This window comes from Mauremys reevesii, linkage group 3 (genome assembly GCF_016161935.1).
Source record: "Mauremys reevesii isolate NIE-2019 linkage group 3, ASM1616193v1, whole genome shotgun sequence".
In the NCBI taxonomy this organism is placed as follows: domain Eukaryota; kingdom Metazoa; phylum Chordata; order Testudines; family Geoemydidae; genus Mauremys; species Mauremys reevesii.
The window spans coordinates 103527942-103554680 of record NC_052625.1 but is presented as its reverse complement, the minus strand read 5'-3'; the positions used below and the strand labels follow the sequence as shown (position 1 = coordinate 103554680).

Below are 26739 nucleotides of genomic sequence, written 5' to 3'. Positions count from 1 at the left end.
GTGAGTGCCACTGAAAATCAGCTCACATGCTGCCTTCGGCACCTGTGCCATAGGCTGCCTACCCCTGGACTAGACTGTAAGCTCCATGGGACAGGGACCCGGGGGCTATCCTGGCTCCGTCCAGCGCCTAGCACGGTGGGGACCAGGCGGGAGGATCCTCGTGCCCGGGGGCTACAAATAACAACAAACGCCGCTCTCCAGCCTTTGCGCCCTGGGGGCTTTAGCCCCATGTCCTGCGCCGGGCGGCCCCGCACTCACCATGCGCAGGGCTCGGTCCATCCAGCGCTCCACCGCCTCCTCCTCCATCCCCCGCCGGCCGGGCCCGGAACGCGGCGCGCGGCGCCGCTGTTTCCGGGGGAGCCGGGCGGCGGCGGCACCGCGGGGAGGCGGCCTGGGCGTGTCGGTGTCTGCGCGCCCGCCCCTCCCGGCGGCACTCGCGGGGCTGAGGCGGCCTCTCTTGGCTGGTCCAGGCGCGGGGCCGGCTGGGGGCGGCTGGGCTGGGCCAGGGGCAGGATGCTGGGAGCCCTGTGGAGCTTCCTCAAGCGCCACAAGAAGAAATGTCTCTTCCTGGGCACCTTCCTGGGCGGTGAGTGACCCGCCCCGGGCCCCGGCCTCCCGCAGCCCCCTTCCCCTTGTAGGAGGCAGGTGCGGGGACCCCCCCCCTAGAGCCGTGCCCCGTGTGTGTGTCTGGGCCCTGCCCTGGGGGCGGGGCGCTTTCAGATCAGGGCGCCCAGGGGCGGTGCAGAGGCTCCTGCCCAGCTCGGGAAACATTAGTCCCACCCCCGCGGCGCCCCCTGCGAGGGACTGGGGGGGGGGATCCGCCACCTCCCTGGCCAGGCCGTTCGGCTCAGCCTGGAGCCCCTGCGCGCCCGCTTCAGGACTATCGCAGAGAAATCATCGTTGCGTACGTAGGGTGGAAATGCTTCCTCTCCGCTCCTTGTCCGAGGCTTTCTTGAGAAGCTTACACCTTGTAATTGGTGCGGCCCAAAACCTTTTGTAAGATGAACTTGAAAGGTAGTTTTAAAAATATAATCTTGTGACTGGGTTGAGTAAGAGAATTACATGTTCCTATATAACTTTTTGGGGGGAAATAACTTAAATTGATTAATTATGAATAATTTTGGGATGCAAAATCTATGGTTTTAAAAAGCACAGTAGACAGATCTGGCTTTTACATGGTAATTATTATTTGTGGTTATATGGAGAGGATGATGGCACAGTAGCAGTGAGGCAACTCATATTTTAAAATATTTCCCTCCTGTTCCATGTTTATTTTCACAGTGATTGAGTTTTACTAAAATGTTACCAAGGACCATGATCCCCCTATTGCTGGTGGGGAAACTAAGAGGATCAGCTGAAGCAAACAATATTACCAAATTTTTAGGCTGTGCAACACATACCTTGAATTATTTAAGTTTTTAATGACAGCTTAACAAAATTCATACTGCAACATTGGAAAGCCATTACATGGTTTGTATCATCCTTACAGGTACTAACTGTTGCAATAATTCAGTAAGCTAGCTATGTATTTAGCTGAAATGCACGTTTGCCATCACTGATAAAAACACCGCATGCGCTCATTTTAGCTCCAGTCCCAAAACTTACTTAACCCGGTTGACAGACAGTGTCATTTATGCCACCAGAATGTTGAATGCCCCTATACTTAAATGTTTGAAAACCACGAAATACAGAGTTTAGTTACACACAATAATCTGTTCCTGCTGTGGGGATTTGTGCTAGTCTGGTAGTGTACCTAACAGTACAGTACAGGGCAGAGGTAAGTGTGGATGATATTCCAGATGGAGTCCTTAAGACAAGGGTTAAGGGCTGATAATACCTGGCAGCAAGTGGTCAAATATAAGAACACTAACAGTTTCTTCTACTGTACCAGTGTGTTGTGTCCCCACAGTGCTTTATATTTATCTGGAAGGATAGACCTCATCTGTCAAGACAGATTGGGACACAAAGAGCATGTCTACACTGCTCTTGGGAGGTGTGATTGCAGCAAGCGTAGCTGTACCTGAGCCAGCTTTGACACAGCTGGATCTAGCAGGCCCTGCTCCCAGAGGGCATCTCAGAGCTATTGCTGCCTGTACCTGGGCCTCATCCCAAGAGGGCATCTCAGAGCCACTTGACTAACAGCTCTGCCTTCCTCCTGGCTCCTCTATTCCCCCCATAATAGAGCCCTGTCACCCAACAGACCTGACTACAAGTGTTGGGGCTGGGTCAGTTGGGAAAAAAACTGGACCCTCTGGGGGTGTGGTGGGGTTGGCACAGTGGTGACTGCCTGCCCCGTTCCTGCCAGCTGCCTGTAGTGCAGAGTGAGAGACTGTGAAGGAGTCAGTTCAACAAGCGGTGGCAGACAGCAGGAGCCAGTCACACAGCCACTCATGCAAGCATCCATTGCGGCACTGACCCTATGGACAGGAGGTGGCTGACTCAGTTTTGGGGGAATGGGTCAGGGTCGGATCAGCAAATGACTCAGCCCTCTCAGGGTTGGGCCAGGTAGGCTCGGGTCTGAGTCAGATCTAAAGATTAGGGCCGAACAGACCCGTACCTGTAGGAACGTAAGGACCATGGGAAGGAAATAAAATGATAACCTGTGGGCTATGAGGAGCACATCTGCCTGCTGGTGAGAGCAAGGGGGAGTGGATGGGAGCCCCATACTTCATATTCCACACTTCAGGAATAGGGTAGAGCTAGGGGAATCTGCAATATAGGAGGATTACTGAGGTGTGAAGTGTTTCATCTCAATAGGATGTGCTTAGGGGTGGGCGCGGATCAGACCATCCCATGGAGATGAATACAGCATGACATAATAGCTCTGAGACATGTGAACTGACCCACTTATCTCAGTGGGTGTTTTCCCTTTCCTAAAACCCCTAGCCTCTTTTGTGAAACACCAGTTTTAAGGACAGACAATCACTATGCGCAGGTCAGTTTTAGAGCAGTTTGAATATTAAAATCAGCTGCTTATTGGTGGGGCAGGGGGAGGGAGGAACCTGTGTCCGAGGAACCCCTTGACAAAATGACTCCAACTTACACCCTAACTCTATCTCTGCCCCTGACATGGCACAGAAATATTATGGTGGGGTACACTGGGGCTGGCTCATATCTTTACTGTAAAGATAGCTAGATTGACTAAAGATTTTCAGCGTTGAGCAACATTTAAATACTGTTTGGGTTTATAGTAGTAACCTGCTTACTCTTTCAAATATTTACTTTGTAGTCTGTGAATCTTGATTCAGTTGGAAAAAAAGTGTAGATTTGTATTTACAGCTTTGTAAGTGCACTGTAGCATCAAGAGGAATTTTGAGTCAATATCTAAACTTGTTCTGGGTACTGTTATGTGATTCTCTCTTCAATGAGAAGAGCTGTATAAAGAGAATTAGTGTAGAAAAACACAGTATGTGGTCAAATAGCAGTGATGCTTATGGTAGTAGCGGTGATAATACAAAAAAAATTGTACTCTGGTAGGACTTGCATACCTCCAAAACAGTGTATTAAAGACCTGAATGCTTTAGATACATATATGTCCTCCAAAACATCAATTTGGCTGGTAGTCTAGGAAATCTCAACATTCTAAGGTTAAGGTGATGGTCATGTCCAAGTTCAAGTACAATGAATATAAAAATAACATTAACCATTGATCAGTTGGGGAAAAGTTATTTATATCTGTCAATGTCATGACATGAAACAAGTGCTCAGAGACTTTTTAAAAAAAACATAGCAGGAACAGTCCAGGAGTACCCCTGAAGTCTGGAATCTTGTCTTTGCCATTAGTCAGTGTTAGATGTTTCAGTGGACAGTGAACCCCTGTATAATGTCCTCTGCCAGTTGTACCATACTACAATATTATAAGGTAAGGGGAGATTTCTTCTTGATCCCAGCTGCTGGGTGTCTTAGGCGCTGATCCTTCAATGTGTTGTATATAGCAGACCCCTGAAGCCAATAAGAGCTTGTCTACACTTGAAATGCTACAGTGGTACCACTGTAGCTCTTCAATGGATGCACTCCATATAGTGATGGGAGGGGTTTCCCATCAGTGTAAGTAATCCACTTCCCCAAAAGGCAGTAGCGTGGCTGATGGAAGAATTTTTCCTTTGACTAGCACTGTTTACACCCAGGATTATGTCAATTTAACTGTGTCGCTCTGCAGCATGGATTTTTCACACCCTGAATAACATAGCCAGGTCTACCTAACTGTTTAGTGTTGACCAGGCCCACAAGTGGTTGATAGCCCTTGTGATTTTCATCCCAGTTAGGGCTTGGCTACACTTGCAAATTTGCAGCGCTGCAGCTGGGTGTGAAAAAAACACTGCTGCGCTGCCTGCAAATTGGCGGCGCTCGCCAGCCAGTGAAGTCAGCCCAGCCCCTGGCCGCTCCGCGCGCCCGCCTGTCCCCATTCCCACTGGGAGGAGGAGAGCGGAGAGAGCGGAGGCGCTGTTTTCGCTTTGCGCGCTGCGCTTTGACTTTGCGGCGCGCTGCGCGCGCTGAGCGCTAGCGCTGCGCAGCTTGAGCAGAAGCTTAGAGAGTTAATATCACTGCTGTATATTAGGACTCGTCTATACTTTCAGATGCTGAGGAATTTATTTCTGACTTTTTTTGCTACCAGGCCCATATCTAAACAAAATATTTTTGTCTAAAATTGAGCTATCCATTTTCTTTTCTTTTTTTTTCCCCTCTCTCTCTTTCCCCTTTCTTTGGGTTTTATGCATTTAACTTTTCTCACTCACCCTTTATTTCTACCACACTCTTGCATTTGTGTGCTTTTCATTCTCCAGTCTTTTTAAATATTTGTTGTTGGTATTGCAGTAGCACCAAAAGCCCCATTGTCAAATTGTTAGGAATCTCTGCTTGGAAGATTTCTTCCATAAATTCAAAGCATTATGTCTGGCATTTTATTTTCAACTTCAAGTTCCAGCTTTTAATAGTACTATGGAAAAATTCCACCCAAAATAGTTGAGACCCAGATTCTTGAAGAAGCGTATGATGTTGTGGTTTTGTTAAATAGATAGAGAGAGGTCGGTAGTAAAACAGAACAAAGGGGCAGAAGAAGGAGGAGCTTAATGACATTTTGTAAAGCTGCTTGTTATTTAAAAAAATATATATCTTTATAGGAGTCTACCTACTGGGAAAATACGGGCAGAGGAAAATTAAAGAAATCCAAGAAAGAGAAGCAGCTGAATATATTGCCCAAGCACGAAGGCAGTATCATTTTGAAAGTAATCAGAGGACCTGCAATATGACAGGTAAGGCAAGCAAATACATTTTTCTGATGAGAAGAATCCTTTGGGGATTTATACAATATATTTAAACCCACAATACGGAAGGAGAAAATTAACACAGCAGCTAGTTAGAACTCAGAAGCATCAGTATTGAATAATTGTCTTATAAAGGCATAGTTCAAATAGTAGTATTGGGATCTATAATAATATAGATAGATTACAGTTTTTGTAGGATCAAGATTCTCTAAAGTCCCTAAGCAGTATCTTATTCAAGAATAAAGTGGTCGCCAAACTAAAGGGGTGGATAGATTTACAGCAAGCCACCAAGAGTAATAATATAAACAAACTCTCATTGTTACATAGAATTACTTGGCAGATAACCTTTAGTACCTCCAGTAAGAAACTTTGCAGTTTAATAATTCCCTAACTTTGAAGATAGACCAGTAAAAAGGTGAAACACTAAGGTGGTGGTGATTATTCTTGTATTACAACATAATCTATAGCTTAGAGATGGGGAATTATTTATTCACAAGTGGTTCAAGGTTATTTATATAGCACAGGCGTGGAGCAGCATTTTATTTTTTTCACCCTGGGTTGCTGAAAGTGATTGAGGATATCAAGGGTGCTTGGAAAGCAGTCTGAACTTCCTTTTAACTTAACAGAATCATAGTACTGGGTTGACTGTATAGAGGAAATTAGTTGTGGTGGATGAGCAGGATAAATAAAACCTAAGTACTATCTCTGAGGTTTTTGGGTTTTTTTCTTTCTATGTGCATTATCATTATATACTGTGCATGTCTGTCTTTCATTTTATCCTCCTCCTAACAGGATAGGAATTTGGCGCTGAGATCTTCAAAGATAAAAAGAAGTTGGCTCCCAATATCCCTTTTATGCGTTTCTTGTTTTAAATATAAAACAGATCTCGCAGATATGCAGCATCCTTCCTCTTTGGAAACAAGCTGTGTTTTCTTCTCCACTGAAGAAAGACAAATTTTAGTTTTGGGCCAGCTACAATATACGTTTTAAGATTTTATATATCAAATCATTAGATCTCTCCTATTTGTATGTAAAAATAATGACACACAAGAGTGGCACTAACAATTTGTGTGCAAGTTGGCATCCTGAGCACTTTGTTTGGGTTGGGTTCTGTTCTATTATCTTCCTTCAGGTTTTTTTTTTCTTTCAGATACATAACTCCTTGAGGCAGTGACTGTTTTCTTATGTCTGTAAAGTACCTGGTATACTTAGAATTCTACTGCAGCATAAATTATAATAATTTAAGCCCTAAGAACTATGTATTTGGTAGTTTGTGTGTCATAGTACAGTATTCAGTTGTGAATCAGCTAAAAAGAGGAAAGATGCCCCAGCGGTTGGGGTCCTAGCCTAAGATTTGGGAAACCCGAGTTCAATTCCGTGCTCTGCTACCGATTTCCTCTGGGATCTTTGACTGCAATGTTTCTTTTTTGATGTAACCTGAAAAGGACGTGCCTTAACCTCTAAAAATAGTGGTAACAGATGGGTAGTGGCCACCCCAGTTTGATTTCCACAAGACTTATTGAATTATTGTTTGCTTTTGTTAAACTATGATTGAAAACCTTAGGTCTTATGGTCATGCTGTGGTATACTTTCAGCCTCTTCTGTGTATCTTGTCCTTCCTTCCAGTCACACGTGCCTACCGGGTGTGTTGTAAATTAGGAAACAAAAATAAATATTCTTAACTATTGGAGGGGAGGAGGGTGGACACACTTAGGCTGACTGTTTTTCTTTGTTTACCAATTTATTTTCTTTTAATGATAGTGCTGTCAATGCTTCCAGCACTGAAGGATGCCCTAATGCATCAGTTGAATTCTGAAAGCCTCACATCTTTACTGAAAAATAGGTAAGAATGTTTTGTAGATTGTCTTAGAAACTATGCAAAGTGATTTTTAGTAACAAATTTTCCCTGATTTGGGCTTTAAGTGATGCATTTGCAATTTAAAGAGCATGAGAGATTTTGATTCTCTAGACCCTTGAATCAACAGTCTATTATGGTATTCGTTATATCACAATATAATGATTATTTATTTTGGCCTACTGCACTTAATCTAAGACAGCTGCGGTTCGCTGCTCTAGGCCAATGGGAGCTACTGGAAGCAGCGTCCAGTAAGTCCCTAGGCCTGCGCCGCTTCCAGTAGCTCCCATTGGCCTGGAGCAGCGATCTACAGCCACTGGGAGCTGCGATCGGCCGAACCTGCAGACGCGGCAGGTAAAGAAACCGGCCCAGCCTGCCAGGGGCTTTCCCTGCACAAGTGGCGGAACAAGTTTGGGAACCACTGGTCTAAGAGCTCTAGCTTCAAGAACTTATCATGTGGAATTCCTGCAGAGGAATTGCTTACAGAATCAGGCCCCATGTGAAACAGGACAGTGTGTCTTTTCAATGAGTTGCTTACACTGAATTTGTAAATTTCTGTAATCTTATCAAGGTCAGGCATGAAAAGTGAAAAGTATGCATGATAGCTTTCCAATTGTAATCTCGTGGAAGAAGTGAGCTATTAGAAATGAATTTAAAGTAGAACAGGTAGGGGGCATGTTCTTCACTAATAAGTAATGCACAGTTTTAGGGACATACCTCTACCAATCGTGGTGGTGGTTTTTGTGGCTGATATTCCCAACCCATTGAATTTAGGCTACTAAACAGCCATCAGGTGGCAATGACTTCTTTACATCTGATCTGGTGTGTATTGGAACTAGTGACCTAGAAGGGAAAAACTACATAGCACATAGCCAATTCGGACCTATCCAATCCCTTCATTACTGTCAGAAGATGCTGTCACTTACATTAATGCTACAGAGAAAGCATTGTAGCTTCCAAATTTCACCACAGCAACTTAATTTTTTTTTAAAGCAACTGGAAAGTCTTTTTCAATAGTTCAGCCTTAATGATCTGCTTAACCAGTCATTGTCTTATTTAGTTATATTAAGTTGCTAATTTTTAATGCTATTTAAAATGGTTATCAGTCCCTAAGAAATTGACTGATAGTAGATGTTCTAACAGAGTCTTAACTGTAGTTCTTAGCTGCCAAAAAACAGTGAAAAACACTCTACGTTATTTCAGTGCTCATGTGTTAATTTTATACATCATATTAAATCAGTAATTTTGTCACAGTAAACTATGATTTTAAAATGGAAATGTATTGAAGAAAATTTTAAGTAAATTACAGAGTCCCTTAATTATGCATATCAATCAGGTTTATGTCCTGAACTAATCAGCAAAACAAGTTTGGCTACAGCCCTGGGTGTCCTTTGCTTTAAGGCAAAGATGCACGGTAGGTGAAGTCATACACTGTAGTGTGTATTCTTGAATCAAAATTGATCTGTTTTATCTAATAGGTGATTATTTTGATAAGCCTGCAGGTCAGAATGTAAGTGAGCTCTGAGACGCTGGTGAATGGAGTTGGTTTTCTTCATGTAGTGGCAGTGGATGTGGGAAAGGGCAGGCCAGGTAGTAAGGTAGTTTTGTTTTTATCTAAATTTCTGAATTCAGATGTTACATGTAATTGCTAATCTCTTGTGGATAGAGCTGGGTAGCCAGGTCACAGATATTAAGATCATCAGGAATTCTGTACAATAGCTTGCAAGCATGAATAATCTTTTGGGATCATGATGCAGGTTAGGGTACATTCTGATCAATTGCCTCCATTTAGCTCACTGGTGCAGAGGAAGCATTGAATTTCATTTTGCTTGGACATAGGATTGTAAGTGTTTTTTTTTGTTTGTTTGTTTTTTGTTTTTGTTTTTTGGTGGAGAGACAGATCATGAGATGAAGTAACTGACTGGATTGGGTATAAAGCTAGAGTTTTTCAAGTAGCTACGTATTCTTGGGCTCTGCCCAGAGATTCAGGGATGCTTTCTAACCTTCTCCTCTGGCAGAGATGGATCAAACTTCTTTAGTCCACGAGTGGTCATTTTGACTGAAGGAGGGAAAGAGAGTACATAGCAGGCAGATAGAAAGGACCACCGTTTCCTAACACTACTGTCTTGTGCCATGTAAAGGAGCAGAAATGGAGCTTTCAGTTCTTGATGTCCCAGAGGATACATCATCTTTCTGATATTTCAGTGTGAAGATTGTGCCATGCCTTTGTAAGTCTGCTGAAATATGAAAAGCTGGACACTTTTTTTTTTTTTAGCATTGTGGTGGAAAAATATTCTTCAGTCTTCCTAGGAAACTGACTCTGAGAAGAAGAAATATCAGATAGGAGCAAGAGTATTCTGTTTCCATCTTGGTCTCCTTTCTCACACCAGCACAATCCTGGCTGTTGTGACCAGGGAAGTGGTCTGCCACTGTATTCCTTGCTCAACACCTCCCATCCTCCAAGCTACTCTTTTACAGTGTCTTCCCTTGTGAACAACTCCAGTGCTTGCTTCTGCTGCTAATTATGGCTTCTGAGTAGCAACAGTGCAAACTGACATGACTGGTCAGTTTTCACTCTTCTGTTACTTGATATTGGAGGTGTTTCCAGAGACTTAAAACGACCACATCAGTTTCCACTGAAAGATTATCTTTATAATCACAAGCTCGAGAAACAGTTTTTCTATTTAGATGAAAACAGGTTCTGCAAAAGTTGATGGCATTGGTTCCTCTTCCCCATCCCATTTGGCATGGAAAGTTTTGTACTCATTATATACAAATAGACAAGTATATTCTCAAGCCCTGTAATGTGCTGGCTTAAAGGAATGCTCTAGTGTGTGTGGGTTTATTTTATGTAGGATTTTCTTTCTCTCAATTTTTTTAAAACATAGTTTTTTAAATAGTTGGTATATTTTGCAAAACAGAATAAAGTAAGTGTGAGTTGCAGTTACATATGCCATAGCATTCCTCTGTCTCTTCCTTAATGTGTGTCTCCATATGTCCACCAAAGTCATAGATTTGATAGCCTGTTATATTTCATTCAGTCTGTTGTATGATTTCTACTAGAGAACTGAGCAGTTGATTGATATTTTAAACAAATACCAAATTCTGTGTGTTTCTTCTAAAAGGATGAAAATGCCCAGAAGTGTTGAGAGCCAGACCCGTGAAGAACAGTTCATTGGGGATCAAAAATGATAATTTAAATTTTATTATTTTACTGGAATTTCTTGCAGCCTGCCTCAAGAGTAGATCATTGTTTCCTACATAAAAACAGTGATATTTATGTAACTTTTCACACCAAGGAATTACAAAATTCTTCCCACATTATTGTCAGGGATCATTTCACACAGCACTGAAATGCTGTCATTTCTGGGGTGAAACGCAACAGCCATTCTGTATCCGCAGTGCTTAAAGATAAGCATGGCTACATGAGGAAGAATTAAGGTTATAAATAAGGGTTAAATTTGGCCAAGACATTGGGGATAACATGCCTGGTTTAAAAAAAAAAAAAAGTGGGGGTGGCATTTTCTTTTCCACAGATGTCCCAGAGGATACATCATCATCTCTGATATTTCAGTGTGTTAAGATGGTGCCATGCCTTAGTAAGTCTGCTGAAATACGAAAAGCTGGTCAGTTTCATCTTTCAAGCTTCAGTTTCGTCTTTAAAAAACTGTGCTCCCTAAAGCCAAACTTGGCAGTGGCTGGACTTGGAAGAAGGAATAGGACCACTGAGACTCTGGTTCTGCAGTGCACTGTGCCCACCCAGAGCCCCATTAAGTCAGTGGGGCTCCAGGTGGGTGTAGGTGTCTGTCTGTGTGAAACAAATGATAGGATCTGGGCCCATGTCACCAAAACCACTTTCTGTATCATCAGGGTTTTCTCTTTAAATAGTGACTCACTAAGGTTATAAATTCAGACCAGATAATAGAGCTACAGAATCCAGATTGCCAAAAAAATTAATTTGGTACATGAAAGTTGTTCTGAAAACCCTCCAGGATTTTGTAGTTCTTTATTATAGACACACTTCTTCCTGAACAACAAACAAATGATGGTGGACACAAACTTAATTTCAATAATTATTGTAGTTATATAAACTTATCTTGCAGCACTGTTATTTCATTTCATTTCATTAATACTTTCTAGTATCTTTTTGAATGTAAATGTTTTTAATATTTTTCATTATTTCTTTCCCAACAGGCCACCAAACAAGTTAGAAATATGGGAGGATTTAAAGATAATAAGTAAGTCAAAATGAAAGATTTTTATGTACATATTATTGTAGCATAATAAGCCTGAAAAAAAATCCTTTTTTTTTTCCTTCTCCTTTTAGAATATACATATCCATTTAAGTGCAAAGGAGTGGGTTTCTGTTGCTTTGGCAAATATTGTTTATATAGTCACTATTCTACTACACTTCATAGCAACATTATACAGTAGAAACCATCACAGAAAGGTGCTACGGATAAGAGTTTTGTATCTCTTTGGAAAGTCATAGGGTCAGAGGCCAAGCTGAAGTATCTCACTGAGTCTTGGAAGGCTGTAAGACCCTCATGAAAATCTGAGAAGAGTGGAATAACAATGTAGAAATATGCATGCCACGTCTTCTGCACCATTGTGAAAAATCTCCAAAATAGGTGCTCAGAAACTACTGCAATAGGTGCAGCATAAGAACCCGAACAAAAAAAATACATCATTGCTACTAAAATGTTGGCCAGTTGTACATATTATCAGCTGTTGATTTTGCTGAAGCCCAGGCTCATGACCGAGTCTCATGTCATTGTCGATATATGAGGATTCAGCAAATGCTGTAGGTGAACACGTATATGTGAGGTCAGACCAATGTGAGAATCACAAACACAGTTACATGTGGGACAAACAAGATTGTCCGTGACCAGGGCAAGCTGTTGTATCCTTCCTCTATGGTGTTCGGATTTTTCACATAAGGTATTAAGGTGCCTTGCTTTAAAGCAGTTAATGACAACATGACAAAACTGCTGCCACCTTGCTCTGACATGGGCTGTTGCTTCCCAGTTGCTGGGTCAATCTGACATGTTTTCAAGTTTTTTAGTGTATCTTTATATTATTTGTACTTGCCATCATGAAACTGGATACCTTGCTTTTGCTGATCATAAAGTATGGCCTTGTGTATTGAGTTGGCCGACGAATAAAATACCGACCAAGGCAGCTGAACTTTTCTGAGCATGCCTTCAGTGCCAGACATCAAACAGTGATTATGGATTCCAATATTGGGAATCTCGTCCCACTATTTCATCCTGCAAACAAACTGAAGACTGAGCACATAAAACTAATCAGGTTACATAATGTGACAGCAATATGTTGCCTGTGACTTACAACCATATAAAAGCATTATAAGTACGACTGTCCAATAGACATATAGCTTAGATGTCTCTGTTACTCCATAGGCAATATGATAGCATTCCAAATGCAAATCTGGCCTTGGTTATGCACTATCTCATAACCAATTGTGGCATTCGGTGATGGCATACTCCCTAAGTAGCAAAACTTCTCCACCGACTTGAGAGAAGCGTGCTATCAGCTGTTGATTTTTTCTTCTCAAGTTCTGTAGTAACCAATCATACCATCGGAGCCCCTTGTTTCATCAGTGTATGTGTTTTGGGGTAGAGGGAAAGGAAAGGATGCCATAGTTTATACATAGCTGAATAGTTGTGCAGTGAAATACCATTGGGCCAAGGTTGAACACCCCTTCTTGACTCCTAGCTACTATGTGTTGTTCTGTTTTTTTTCTCTCTGCTTCATCTTCCACTCCTGTTGGTTCTGTTCCTCTCTCTTCTACCGCTCTCTTATATATGCTACTTTGTCCATCTGGTCCCTTCCTCCTCCTTCCCTGTTTCCTAGTCCTTTTCTTCTCATGTTCATATTGCTTGCTACTGAAGCAGACTTACCGCCTAGTTGCCTCATTACCCTTCCATCCAGACATCCTCTCTTGCTAGGGGCTGGCTGCTCCAGTGCCAATGCTGGTTCCCGTTTCCTTTCTTAAGCAATATCAGCCCCTACCGTAGGTAGTTAGCAGGCTCTTTGTTACGCTGCCTTTGTCTGAAATGCATGATGAAGTCTAATATAGTGTTCTAAATCTGTTTCCATGGCCTAATGAAGAATGGAACTTTCAATACAACACACTATTTTGCATTTTTAATTAGCCCAATAAAACAGATCAGCTGGAAGGGCATATAGGTCAGGTAACGTGCGCAGTACCTTTTCTCTTTGCAAATTATTTTAATAGTGTAATTTAGCACGTTGCTTTACAGTGAATGATTGTGAATTTTATTAAGCATTTTAGCTATCACTACTGTACATATTTAGACTTATGTGATCATCTTGGTTGTGAACTTTCTTTGAGGGGTGTGTGATCTAAGAAAAGCAATGACATGAAAAAATGACTGTAAAAATGAAAGTTGATACTTATTGAGCTCCAGAGAATGCTCCCCTTTGCCCTCCTAGTGATATAACTTCAAAATTATTTCCTTTATGCTCTTTAAGGTTTTACCAGAAGCATTGTAGCTGTGTATAGTACGTGTATGCTTGTAGTTCTTCTGCGAGTCCAATTAAACATTATTGGTGGTTACATCTACCTGGATAATGCGGCAATCTGCAAAAACGGCACAGTAAGTATTTATTCATGGAAAGAAATTATTCAGTGAGAGATGAAAGGGTATAACCAGGAATATTGGGATGAAATTATGGAAAGGAAAATTTAGGCTGAAATAAGGGGGGCGGGGTATGAGAACTCTTCTAGTATTAGTCTATGGAATAGTCTCTCAATGGAAGTAGTGATAGTCCTGTTGCTTGAAACCCCTAAAACTAGGTTGAACAAAATATTAATAACCTTATCTAACACCCTTTCTGAGCAACACAGGTCCAAACTGAGAGGGTTATGGACAAATCAGCCTGTGGTAAGTAATCCAGATGCAGGATTTTCATGACTAGTTCCTCCCAGCATATAGGGAGGCTGCCCCAAGTTACAGTCTCCCACAACTGAAGAAAAATTATGGTTGGCTAATTACAACACTGACTATCTAGTCACGTTGTCTGACTCCAGTTGTCCCTTGAGGCTTGCTGGCTGGATGTTCTTACTGGTGTTTCTAGATCATGGAAAACAGCTAGCAAGGTAGCAGATTTGGTTTTCTTTTCTGTGTCGTGGCTGTCACCAGCAGGGACAAATGGATCCAACTAGGGTGTCAGATAAGATCTCAGTGAGCTACTGGATGGCTGCTCTAAAAGCATGAGATGTGGGCATTAATAGTTATCTGAGTGCTCCTCTGTATTGTTAACAGCTCCTTCCACCTTCCTTTCCAGAGTCATGAAGGGACATGGTGGCCTCTAGAGACAGGCCTGGGGGCTTAGGAGGATCCACTTTCCAGTAAGGCAGCCAGAGACAGGGCCGGCACCAGCACAGCAAGCAGGTGCTTGGGGCGGCCAACAGAGAGAGGTGGCACATCCAGCTCTTCCGCGGCAATTTGGCAGTGGGTCCCTTAGTCCCTCTTAGAGGGAAGGACTTGCCACCGAATTGCCGCAGAAAAATGAAGCGGCGGCGGTAGACCTGCCACCGATCGCAGCACCCCTCCACTCCCCCACCCCCTGTCACTTGGGGCAGCAAAAACACTGGAGCCGGCCCTGGCCAGAGATGGTGGAAGTCAGGGTCCAGTTGGTAAAATCTGAGGTGGTTTTTGGGCAGGGGAGCATAGAGGAAGAAGCACTCTCTGTTTCTGCCATCTTCCGAGCAGTGGAGTGGATTGGCAGGATCCAGTCTGAGAGGTTGCCTTGGAGCAAAGCAGATGGCCTCTGCTTCATGTCCTGAGAATTTGTTTCACCACAGAGACTTTTAAGGCTTTTGTGAGACTTGAGTTGATGTTACCCCATTCCATGAGAGTGACTTTCCTGAGGTTATCTGAGGAGCAGGAAGGTGGAGAGCGGGCTGGTTCCAACTCTAGCTTCCCCTCTTCAGAAAAATTTCTATCTGAAGAAAGGGTGAACGAGGGATGCAGAAGTCATCCCTACAATACAGTGGAGGGAAAAAATCAGGGAGCTTGCCTGCAGAAAGCTCTTTTTGGAGGACAAGTAAAAGGATCCTTTAGGATGGAAGGAAGCAGAAGTCATAGCCTGAATAAAGGGTCTCCTTTTTATTGGAGAAGGGGGAATGGCTGAGAGAGACTTGTCATCTCCCACCTCCAGTGTGTCTGCTTGTGAGCTCCTCTTTGAGTTGATTTCCTCTGGAGGTTCTCCTCTTGGGTGTTCTAGGACACATAGGAGCAGTCCTGCTGTTCCTCAGAGTCCCCAGTGGGGCAGGGGTTGCTAAATTAGATTGACTGCTCCCATCTTTTGCTTGGGCTTGTGCAGAATTGCTACACACAAGGCTGGGAGAGGAAGGCTTAGGAGCAATTCTGCACAATGACCTGCTAAAGAACGGATGTGCTGCAGAAGACATTTTTAGCTCTTCTTACCAATTTTCCTTTGAGGAAGTCTTTGTCCTGCCCGGTTCCATGCTGTGAAACTACTGAGGTCTGGAAGAAAGATGGTGCCTCACCAGTGAGGCAGAGTTGGGGAAGCCCATGCATGATATTAGAGGGATCTGGGGGAAACCCACCTATGGTGTTGGAAGAACTTGGGAGAGGAAAATCCACATCCAGAAATGACTATAACCTGCACGAAAGCAAAGGAGGAGGACTCATTCATTAATCTATACTAGGGGCTGGCACATGATTAAATTGGTTTTTTTTTCTTTACAGACACCTCTAGCTCCCCCTGAAGTCCAACAGCAATATTTATCAAGTATTCAACACCTTCTAGGAGATGGTATGACACTTGTAAACTACTATTTTTATATCATGCCATTGTATGCAATATTTCAACAAATGAGACTTGAATAATTTTTGGTACCCTTTTTCTGCCCATAGGTCTGACTGAGTTAATAACTGTAGTTAAACAAGCTGTGCAGAAAGTGTTTGGAAGGTAAAGGTGACTGTTTTTTTCCATCTTTTCCATGGTGGTTGCTTCCAAATAGTGTGTCGGGGGTAAAAATATTAAAATGAGGAAACTTTATGATTTGCAAATAGTATCTGAAAATGCCTGATTTATCTATTAATGTGCATTGGCAGGCTTAGCTTGTTGCAACAGATTTCTGGGTTGATCAATATCTAAATATGGTGATTGTTGTTGTTTGAATGTAATTTTGTCACAAGCAGATAAATGAAATGTGTGTTATCAACTCTGCAATTAACATTTTAGTCCTTTATTTCCACAGTGTTTCTCTTAAACATACTCTGTCTCTTTTGGAGTTGGAGCAGAAACTTAAAGAAATCAGAAAGTTGATAGAACAGCATAACGATTTGTCCCACTCAGATAAGATTGGCTCTAGATCTCTGTTATGTCATTATATGATGCCAGATGAAGAAAACCCATTAGCCACCCAGGTACTTGTTTAATTTTATATGCATCATTTTTGTTCTATTTCGTGCACCACATTATTGTTGTAGCATGGTAACTGTACCCTTAATGAGAGCTTATGCCAGTTACTTCACATTAAGTCACGTGTCCTGGTTTCTTTAATCTAGGCAATGTAATTAATAGACTAGAAGAGTTAAGCAGACTTGCTTTTTATTCTAATCTCAATTTAGGAGCAGGGCATTGGTGGTTCAGTGGTAGAATTCTCGCCCGCCACACGGGAGGCCCATGTTCGATTCACGGCCAATGCAGCGCCTCTCGATGGGGGGAGGGATAGCTCAGTGGTTTGAGCATTGGCCTGCTAAACCCAGGGTTGTGAGTTCAGTCCTTGAGGGGGCCATTTAGGGAACTGGGGTAAAAATCTGTCTGGGGATTGGTCCTGCTTTGAGCAGGGGATTGGACTAGATGACCTTCTGAGGTCCCTTCCAACCCTAATCTTCTATGATTCATCCTCCAGCATGGAGAAACAAAGGTTAGAGAGAAGAAGAAAACTTCAGTGGCAATCAGTTGTTTCACTAAAACAGTTTTTCAAACTTCCTGAAGTTTGCCAGTATCATAGGCCTGGTCTACACTAGGGTGGGGGGTTGAACTAAGGTACGCGACTTCAGCTACGCGAATAGCATAGCTGAAGTCGAACTACCTTAGTTCGAGTTACTCACCCGTCCAGACGCTGTGGGATCGAAGTCCGCGACTCCCCCGTCGACTCCGCCACCGCCGTTCGCGGTGGTGGAGTTCCAGAGTCGACGGGAGCGCGTTCGGAGTTCGAACTATCGCGTCTATAGTTCGAACTCCAAGAAGTCGAACGCTACGCGTCGACCCAGCAGGTAAGTATAGACCTACCCATAGTTACATATGTAATCCACATCTCACACTGAGAGGAGATTCAGCTCTTAACTTGATATAAAACTACTTTTAAGGAATAAACTTTCCCCATCTCGTGTTAAATGACTAAATATAAACGTGTTGAATTATTCAACTTTAGAGGGCTAAGGAGTAGAGAATATCTCGCTAAGTTACTCTGTTTCCCAGTAAACTTTCTGAAAGGAAACCGCAGTGATAAAATTAGTGAATGCTTCTGCGCAAACAGAAATTATAAGGAGACTTGATGATCACAATTTAAAACTTGGTTTCCAGTTGAACATTTGTTACAATGATTTTATTGTATTACATTTTTGGTTTGACTTCTCTCCCCTTTCCCTGTTGCTCTTACGTTTGCACCCTTATTTTTGGTCGTTCATGGGATGTTCACTGTGAGGCTACCTATCCTTAGCACAAGGAAGCCTTGTCTGTGCTTGCCATGGGTCAGCTCCCCAACCCCACTGGCCATTGATAACACAAGCACTGCCCTCTTGGCCTCACTGTCACTCTACAGATTAGTGATTGGCATACCCCAACTCCGAAGATCTCCCAGCATCTCCCTGGAGTGTCCAGCCCCTGGTCCACTGGACGCTCGCAGTATGTACAAATCCATTGCTTCCTTCAAAGAAACGTTACACTTCAGTTTACCACTTCCACCTCAGATCACCACTCTGTTTTACACACAGCGCTTAGATATCTTTATAGTGAACTCAAGTACAGTAGAACCTCAGAGTTACGAACACCTTGAGAATGGAGGTTGTAACTCTGAACAAAATGTTATGGTTGTTCTTTGAAAAGTTTACAACTGAACATTGACTTAATACAGCTTTGAAATTTTACTATGCAGAAAAATTCTGCTTTTAACCATCTTAATTTAAATGAAACAAGCACAGAAACAGTTTCCTTACCTTGTCCAATCTTTTTTATATTTACCCTTTATTTTTGTAGTAGTGTATGTTTAATACAGTACTATACTGTATTTGCTTTTTTTTGTTGCTGCTGCTGCCTGATTGCATACTTCCGGTTCCAAATGAGGTGTGTGGTTGACTGATCTGTTAATAACTCTGGTGTTTGTAACTCTGAGGTTCTACAGTATAAGTCTATTTAACAAAGCATAGAGATTCAAGTAGCAGCAAGCAGTAGTATTGGAAACAAATGGTTACATATAAAATAAAATCATAATACATGTTCTAGTGCCTAGACTTAATTAAGATGATACTCTCATGTCTAATAAAGTATTGCTCACCCAAAATTTTTGTAGCACAGGCTAACTGCAACACTTTTCATGAGACTAGAACAGTCAGTTTGTTTCCTAGGTGAAGGATTTGGTATGTCTTCTTGCACTCCAAGATATACTGGAAGAGAGATACCTTTGTCTTTATTCATAAACCAGACACCTTCCCTGCTGTTTGTTTGTTCTTGTAGATTTTGCAGGCTCTCAGTCCCGCACCTGATTCATTATGCATGCAGGTATATAATACACAAAATGCAAATGGCCATGGAGATAGGTGTCTTGCCTCTTGCCTGAAAGGTGCATTTCTGAGATATGTCACTTTCTGGTGACCTACCTTAATTCCAAGACACTGCGAATATAATTTTCAATATAGCTCCATAAATATCTGTACATACATTTTGCAATGATGATGACAACCAGCGGGCTACTATTGGCTCTTGTTAGAGATCTCAAATGCCACCATCAGTCAACTACAGATTTCTGACCCAGGGGATCCCTGTAAAGCACTTTGCACCCTCTGTGCACTCTACCAGTTGGTACCAAGCGGTCCCTGGGTCACTTACTCCCATTTTACTAAATTTCTGAAATGAACGCTAGGTCATGTGTATTACCAGCCTGGTTCTGCAACAGTGACTTCAAAACCACACCGTTATATTTGTAGTCTAACTGTATTCCAGTTGCTAATGGAGTTCCTATTAAATTGAATGTTTTGTTTGCTTTTTCTAGGCCTGTGGACTTACAGAAAGAGATGTTGCTACTATTAAATTACTTAATGAAACCAGAGATATGTTGGAAAGGTATAGCAATAACCTGTGCTGTAATCTGTATTAGCATTAAAATCTTTATCATAATTGCAATTTTCATATATGTACCTGTGGTGGTGGTGGTTCCCCTCATAAAATTTGACCCTTAAATTATTAACAATATATTAAAATTAATGAGCTAAAGGCTTTTAGGCTGCCATTTTCAAAAGTGCCTAAGGGGGTTGAGTGCTCAGATTCAGTGGGATTTGAATACCAAACTCATTGGGCCTTTTTGAAAAACTAAGCTTTAGCTTCTAAAAACAGAAAATTCTGATCAATCACTGTAAACATTACTAGACACATCACTAGAAAATATACTTGCTAGAAATAATCTTGCAATGACAGGTCTTTTTCCCCCCTCACATTCTGGTTCTGTAATAACTTGGGCCAACTTCTCTTCTCTGTTAGATCAATGTAAGTCCAGAGTTGTTTCACTGAAATCCATGGCTTTCCTCCACTCTTACCCTTATGTAAAAGTGCAGAAATTTGGGCTTAATTTTCTTTTTCAGAGTCCATTTTTAAATGGATTCCAATTGACACTTTTTTATGCTGGGTTTTAACAGTGCATTAAATGTTGGGTTTTTTTACAAGGAAGTTATAAAAGGGAGGGATTTTGCATTGAAAATGTTGACATTGAACATTGATGCACTGAACTATGGGCAGGCTGTTCTTTTAATTGATCTAGAGATCTTGGGGATTTTATTGCGCCTATCACCACAGTATCTTAGCACTAACTAATGATTATTGAAGTTCTAATTTTCCTAGATTAGTGATAAATGCTTTAGAAATGCTTGATCTGCACTGGCTTTTATTCAGCTTATAGGTGGAGTTCAATGTGTTGGTTATAACTGTAAAGACCTAAATGGTTTGGGACTTGGTCTCTCTGTGGTGTACTGCCACAATTGAGAACAGCACTGGTGCTCAAGGTGGAATTGTCTCAATAGAAATGAGAGGGAACTGCTGGCATGGTGTTCTGTGCCTTTTTTGGAACCTGGGTCTGCCAGAACCCATACTTGTTAATCTTCTGGACATGCTGCAAATGCCATCTGTTTGGTGAGCTGAAGAAGATGAATTTATGAGCAGTCCTTTCTCTCTATTGTAACCTTTAATTTATGGGATACACATCCATATAGTTGGAGGGGTGCCTATGGGTGTATTTTTAAAATGTGAAGAACTACATCTTAGGAACCAGAACAGTAATTTTTTAAAACTTTTTTTTTTGTTACAGTCCAGATTTTAGTAGAGTTTTGAGCACATGTTTAAACAGAGGATTCAGTCGACTATTGGACAATATGGCAGAGTTCTTTAGACCCACTGAACAGGACCTATGTCAGAGTGGCTCTGTAAATAGGTAAATGTTACTCTGATGGTATTTTATGTGTTTTCTGTCTTGATTATGCTTTTGACTTCATAGTAAACTCTGCAAATGGTAATAGATTCCAAGGCCCCTGTATAAATGGAAGTAACTGGTGATGAGAAGAATTATAGCACTTCGTAAAGAAACTTGGATTTTACTCACTTTAGTGAGGTAGAGAAGTACTACCTTTGCCATTTTACAGGTTAGAAAACAGCAGTATAAGCTGTGATTTGACTAACGTCCCACACAGTCAGTTGCAGGCTGTGTGGGACCTAAAACTAGAACTTCGGAGTTTTTGGCTCTCTATCCTGTGCTTAGTCTGCTAGAGCATGCTGCCTCACTAATTATATTCTGATTTATTTAGAATTTACTCTGCTGGTAGCAACTATTGGAACAATGGGAGGTGATACTTCAGGGAAAATACCAAACACACTGGGTGGAAAAGAGAGTTAGTTTTGGCAGACAAGTTCTTCATTTTGTTTTACTTACTATTTTCAGATCTTGTCAATAACTGGCATGAAAGTCAGTCAGGAGTTGCCATGCCTCTCCCCCACCGAATACATGCTATTTTAGTACCTGTAGATCCTGAAGTTCTTCTTTTGCGTGGTGTATTATTATAATGAGCTATTAAAAAATCTGGAGTCTAGTGCCTCTTCTAATAGACTGCTTGCTTTTTTATTTTTTTTATAATTATTTTAGCAATAGTTTTTACAAACCCTGAGTTCAGAGTCCTACAGGTGGGAGGGATAGCTCAGTGGTTTGAGCATTAGCCTGCTAAACCCAGGGTTGTGAGTTCAATCCTTGAGGAGGCCACTTAGGGATCTGGGGCAAAAATTGGTCCTGCTAGTGAAGGCAAGGGGCTGGACTCAATGACCTTTCAAGGTCCCTTCCAGTTCTAGGAGATTGGTATATCTCCAATTATTACCTTTTATCCTGCCTAGCCACTGGGCCAGACTCACCCCTGTTGTGACTCCATTGTCTGTTTTAATCCCCTACCTCTTAACACACTCCATCCTCCTTACAAAGCTTTGTTTTAGCACTCTTTCTGACATGAAGTTTCACTCCTTGATTCCAGATGCTTTGTTTAACCCCTTCTGAACTATGTTCCATGTATAATACTGTCAGAGTACACAGCACTGTACAATAATTGGAGTGTGTTTAATACAGAATAGGTCCTTCCTGGAAGAGTGGATGCTGAAAGGCAAAGTGGAATTTCAAAAAACCCCCACAGGATAAACACAGAATAATATGGGGTCATTTTATAGCTGAAATATTTAACAGAATAGATTGTGGGCATTTCCAAGGGAGCTTAACTTAATAGCACTTCCCTTATAACACACTCTTTATGCCCCGATCCTGCAATGGGGGCCATATAGGCAAACACCTGCACCTAGTGAGAGCCCAGTTGGTTTCAGTGAGGCTCTACATGTGTACAGGTATCTGCTTACAAAGATCTGCCTCAGTGCAGGATTGAGCTTTGAGGCTGACCGTGAAAGGGGGATGTGGAGGGGCTTTATTCCTTTGTTATATTTAGTAGTAAGATGAAAGTGAAAGGTGTGTACTTTTTGGGTGAAATCCTCGCTACACTGAAATCAATGGCAAAACATCTTATCTGAAAATGCTACACTCATCTAGTTCTAAAAAATGATTTTCAGATGAGAAAAACAGATGATCATTGTCAGTAACAAAAAAGCAGAACTGTGATTTATTTTAAAATGCTTGATAGTCCCCTTAAGTATCACTTATTTAAATTAATACAATTACTGTAATATTTTTATTGCTATTAATTTCCCATCTATCCTACCCTCCAGTAGTATTTGGAAGGAGGATAGGAGTGCAAACTGACACGTCGCTAGTGATATAGTCGGTACAAACTTTGGTTGAACTATAGTTCTTGCTACATGTGACACACCTCTGTTGTTGAATGGAATACAGTCACCAACAGACCAGTTGCTGCTTGTTGTGGTTCTTCTCTATATGTGTGCTTTTTAACAAAAAACCTGATAAAGAACAAATAAGTAAACTTAAAACCACACACAATGGAAATCTGAAACTTACTCTTTTAAGGGTAAAAGAAATGGAAGTGACTTCTTCAGAGTTGTAGCTATCCCAAAGAGTTTTATATTGCAAAAACTATATATAAAGGGAGCTTATGCCTGCCTCTTATGTGTTTTTATTCCTTCTAGTCTTTCCAGTGTCAGTCTTCCTTTGGCAAAGATAATACCCATCATAAATGGACAGATCCATTCAGTGTGCAGTGAAACCCCTAGTCACTTTATTCAGGTAAGAAGCCTTTGTACTTACTATCTTAAAAGTATCCCAAGTCTGCTAAAATATTCACTGTTAAATGCAACATTTTATATCAAAACTATATTGCCCAATTCTCATGTGATGAGTTTTAGTTCAGTTTCTTTTAAGAAGTGGAAACAACTGGTGCCACTTAAGAAAAGGCTCCCTCTCCCAAAAAAAAGCTCTCTCTCTCTCTCACTCATCCCTGCCACCTGCTGTTGTCAGTGGGGAGGTAGGGTGGGGGACCAGGCGAGAAGGGAAGGATGGTGGGAAATGGGGAATGCAGACTGATCTCTTGATCAGACTGCTTTGGCGATTCTGATCACAATTTTGGTTTTCAAATGTGACAAACTTTTATATTTGAGTAAAAAACTCAACACTTTCTGGTATCAGACTCACACATGTTAAGCATGACAAAGTACTTCAGCAAGAAAAGGTGATGCTTTTTAAACTAGTTATTTTTTACTTCCATCTTCTTCCAGGACTTGTTGATGATGGAACAAATGAAAGACTTTGCTGCTAATGTGTATGAAGCTTTTAGTACTTCTCAACAATTAGAAAAGTGAACTGTGCATCAAAAGGAACAGATCATGTCTTTATATAGTACATCCCTTGTGAATACCAGGAGGGAATTTAAGGATTTGGGTTAATTTCATAATGGCATAGGATTGCTAGACCTTCAGAAAGAATACACTTATTGAAATACTTGGGGATGCACCCGCTATTGTTTATATAATAGAATCCTGCTTACAACACCTGATTAAAAACTTGTTCTTGTTGGAAGAATTACTATTCACTAAGACTTTGCATTAAGAAGGTTTCAGCTGTATTTAATTAACTCATTTAGAACTACCTTTATTATACACAAGGCCAATATTAAGATACCTACAGTTATTAAAACTGACTTGCTTCAGATGTGGTGAATTTTGGAAGAAGCAATCTCTAATCATAAAACTCTAGAAACTGCAACAGACAGTAAGATGGGTGAAGTCAGTTTTCTCTCTCCTTCCCCTACAAAAACTTTAAAAAACCCTCCTTTCCTCAATACTATAAATGCCATCCTGGAGGATTTAATATTCCAGAGGCAAAAACAAAGTCTCTGCCAACTGATGCAGGTACCTGACCAAAGTTCTGGGTGCTTGCCTTCTTGCTGAAGACTTAGAATACATTGATTTTTAGAGGGTCTATTGTGTTTATGCTGTTGCTGAACAGCTATCGATGTACACATTTGTAAATATTTTATCTTACTTTGTATTAATTTTGATCCCAGTACACTGTCTGTATTGCAATAAAGAATTTTAATGTAAAATTTGTGTGCAATAACTTTACCAACATAAAAGAATGTCTATACCTAAATAGACCACCATTTTAAAACTTTACATATATCAAAATAAATTTCTCTATATTATAGTAGTCTTGCATTCATTTTCATTAGTTTCCTGCAGAAACTTGCAAAGACTAGAAAAATATAACTCTTTGGCCTATAAAGTGGGACTACTGGAGAGCAATTTTCATGTACATATGGATTTATAAGTCCACACGCACTTATTTAAAAACCCAATCAGCATAAATAAGAGAAACTACAGCAACCCTACTGATTCTAAGAATAGCTAAATGAACACACAGCACAGATGCATAACATCAATTCCCCACTCAGACTTTTAATATGCCCATCACTATAGCAGAAGTGCAGATTTTGTAATTCAGGCCTGCTCCTATTCACAATCTCCTAAATTTTACAGAGTAGATAATTTTACATGTGAAATTTAGTTAAGATTTTGTGTTAAATTCCTCACCTATGGGAGCTCCTTGAAATACTTACACCTACATGCTTTTCCTAGTCTAATGTTACTTGCAGCCAGACTAAAGCCCTGATCTTGAAAAGACTTATGCATGTGCTTAATTTTATATGTTGTGAGTACTGCTATTAAAAATTAGTGCAACTACTCAGTATGTAACGCTATGGATGTGCATAACTCTTTGCAGGATTTCTGCCCAGGGTAGGATATACAATGGAATATAGATAATGAGTATTTCTGCAGTAAGATAGAGGCTACTACTGTCCTAACTTCCCTAGCTCTCTAGAAATGAAATGTGGCACTGAAGCTTCTTTACAGATGTCTTTGACAAAACAAGTTGTAGTGGACTTTGACTCTTCTGAAGGCTGTGAGAACAGCCTAGTTAATCTCTTCCTTGATTTAGAATTCTGCCTAGGCACTTATACCATGTTCAGTACCACTGTCCTGTTAAGAATAGGACAGCAGATACTGAGTACCCAAAGATCAATTTTGATTGGCCAGTTGGGCCTTTTTGGTGTCACAGCTGCACATGGCCTCCTACTCACTGAAACACAAATCTCTACATCCATTTGGTTAAGTGGGTATTGAGGAAGAGATAAAGGGCATCATAAATGGACAGCCCATGCCACAGGAGAAAGGGAGGATTATAATGACTTTTAAATGGCGTCCTCCCACAAGTGCTATTTAGAGCAACATTTGGCTAAACCTGGAACTGCTAAATACTCAAAGTGAGTTGAAAGTGATTATTGGGGGGACTCAATGCTGCTGAAAGGACAGCCATGCGCCTAGAAGGCAGCAGAGGTCCAGATATTTCTAGAAACATCTTTTCTGCTCTATTGTATATCCTTCACTAGGTGTGCCTTTCATAGTGAAAGGATGTGTTGCACAAGTTCTCCATAACGCTTAAAAATTAGCCATACTCCTCATAGCAATAACCTGCAGCAATGGAGATTCTGCTAGACTCAGGCCTTGGCTACACTTGCAAGTAACAGTGCAATAAAGGAGCCCCGGGCACACTAGCTCACTACCAATCCACAGTGGCAAGGCACGTAGAGTGCTCTGACTCCGCAGCCACAGCTGCTGGTACTCCACCTCGGCGAGAGGAATAACATTTGCTGCACCCCCACTGGAGGGCGCCAGTATGGAAGCCCTGGTCCTATAGTGCGCTCTGATGGGCCTCCAGAAGTGTCTCTCAATGCCTGTTCTAGCCACTCTGGTCATCACTTTGAACTCTACTGCCCTGCCCTCAGGTGACCAACCGTCAGACCCACCCTTTAAATTCTCTGGGAATTTTGAAAAATCCCTTCCTGTTTGCTCAGCCAGGTGTGGAGTGCACTAAGTGAATCTTTCCAGGTGACCATGCCTCCACACACCAGGCAAGCCCCAGTATGGAACAATGGCAAGTTGCTGGACCTTATCAGTGTTTGCGGGGAGGAAGCTGTCCAGTCCCAGCTGCGCTACAGCCGTAGGAATTACTATACCTTAGGGCAGATATCAAAGGACATGACCGGGATGCATTGCAGTGCAGGGTTAAAGTGAAGGAGCTGTGGAATGCCTACCATAAAGCCCACAAGGCAAACCGCCGCTCCAGTGCTGCCTCCGCACCCAGCCGTTTCTTAAAAGAGCTGGACATGATATTTGGGGGCGACCCCACCTCCACTCCAGGGACCACAATGGACACTTCAGAGCCCAGTGCAACAAGGCAGGAGGAGCAGCAAAGCGGGAGCGAGGGTGTGAGGCAGAAGAAGACACCCCAGAATCCCTAGATGCCTGCAGCCAGGAGCTGTTCTCAAGCCAGGAGGA

At 41.7% G+C, this 26739-nt stretch overlaps 1 protein-coding gene across 2 annotated transcripts; it reads left to right on the top strand.

Moving 5' to 3' along the window:
• Positions 1 to 513: 513 nt before the first annotated feature.
• On the top strand, positions 514 to 24455 carry PEX3 (peroxisomal biogenesis factor 3). Of its 2 annotated transcripts, none has more exons than XM_039531900.1 (12): positions 514 to 586; positions 5121 to 5252; positions 7026 to 7107; positions 11314 to 11357; positions 13636 to 13760; positions 15882 to 15948; positions 16050 to 16104; positions 16397 to 16565; positions 19415 to 19485; positions 20720 to 20842; positions 23035 to 23131; positions 23620 to 24455. In XM_039531900.1, the coding sequence occupies exons 1-12, from the start codon at positions 514 to 516 to the stop codon at positions 23701 to 23703; spliced, it is 1122 nt and encodes a 373-aa protein (XP_039387834.1). In that variant the 3' UTR covers positions 23704 to 24455. The 2 variants fall into 2 exon arrangements, with proteins under 2 accessions (XP_039387834.1, XP_039387835.1); XM_039531901.1 differs by lacking the exon at positions 514 to 586 and adding an exon at positions 817 to 1014 and having other exon boundaries at positions 23620 to 23703.
• The last annotated feature ends 2284 nt before the right edge of the window (positions 24456 to 26739 follow it).

Coding starts and splice junctions, on each gene's coding strand:
- PEX3 (XM_039531900.1), top strand. CDS start 514: ATGCTGGGAGCCCTGTGGAGCTTCCTCAAGCGCCACAAGAAGAAATGT. Junction 11,358..13,635: donor GGAGGATTTAAAGATAATAA/GTAAGTCAAAAT, acceptor ATGCTCTTTAAG/GTTTTACCAGAAGCATTGTA. Junction 20,843..23,034: donor CAGAGTGGCTCTGTAAATAG/GTAAATGTTACT, acceptor TATTCCTTCTAG/TCTTTCCAGTGTCAGTCTTC.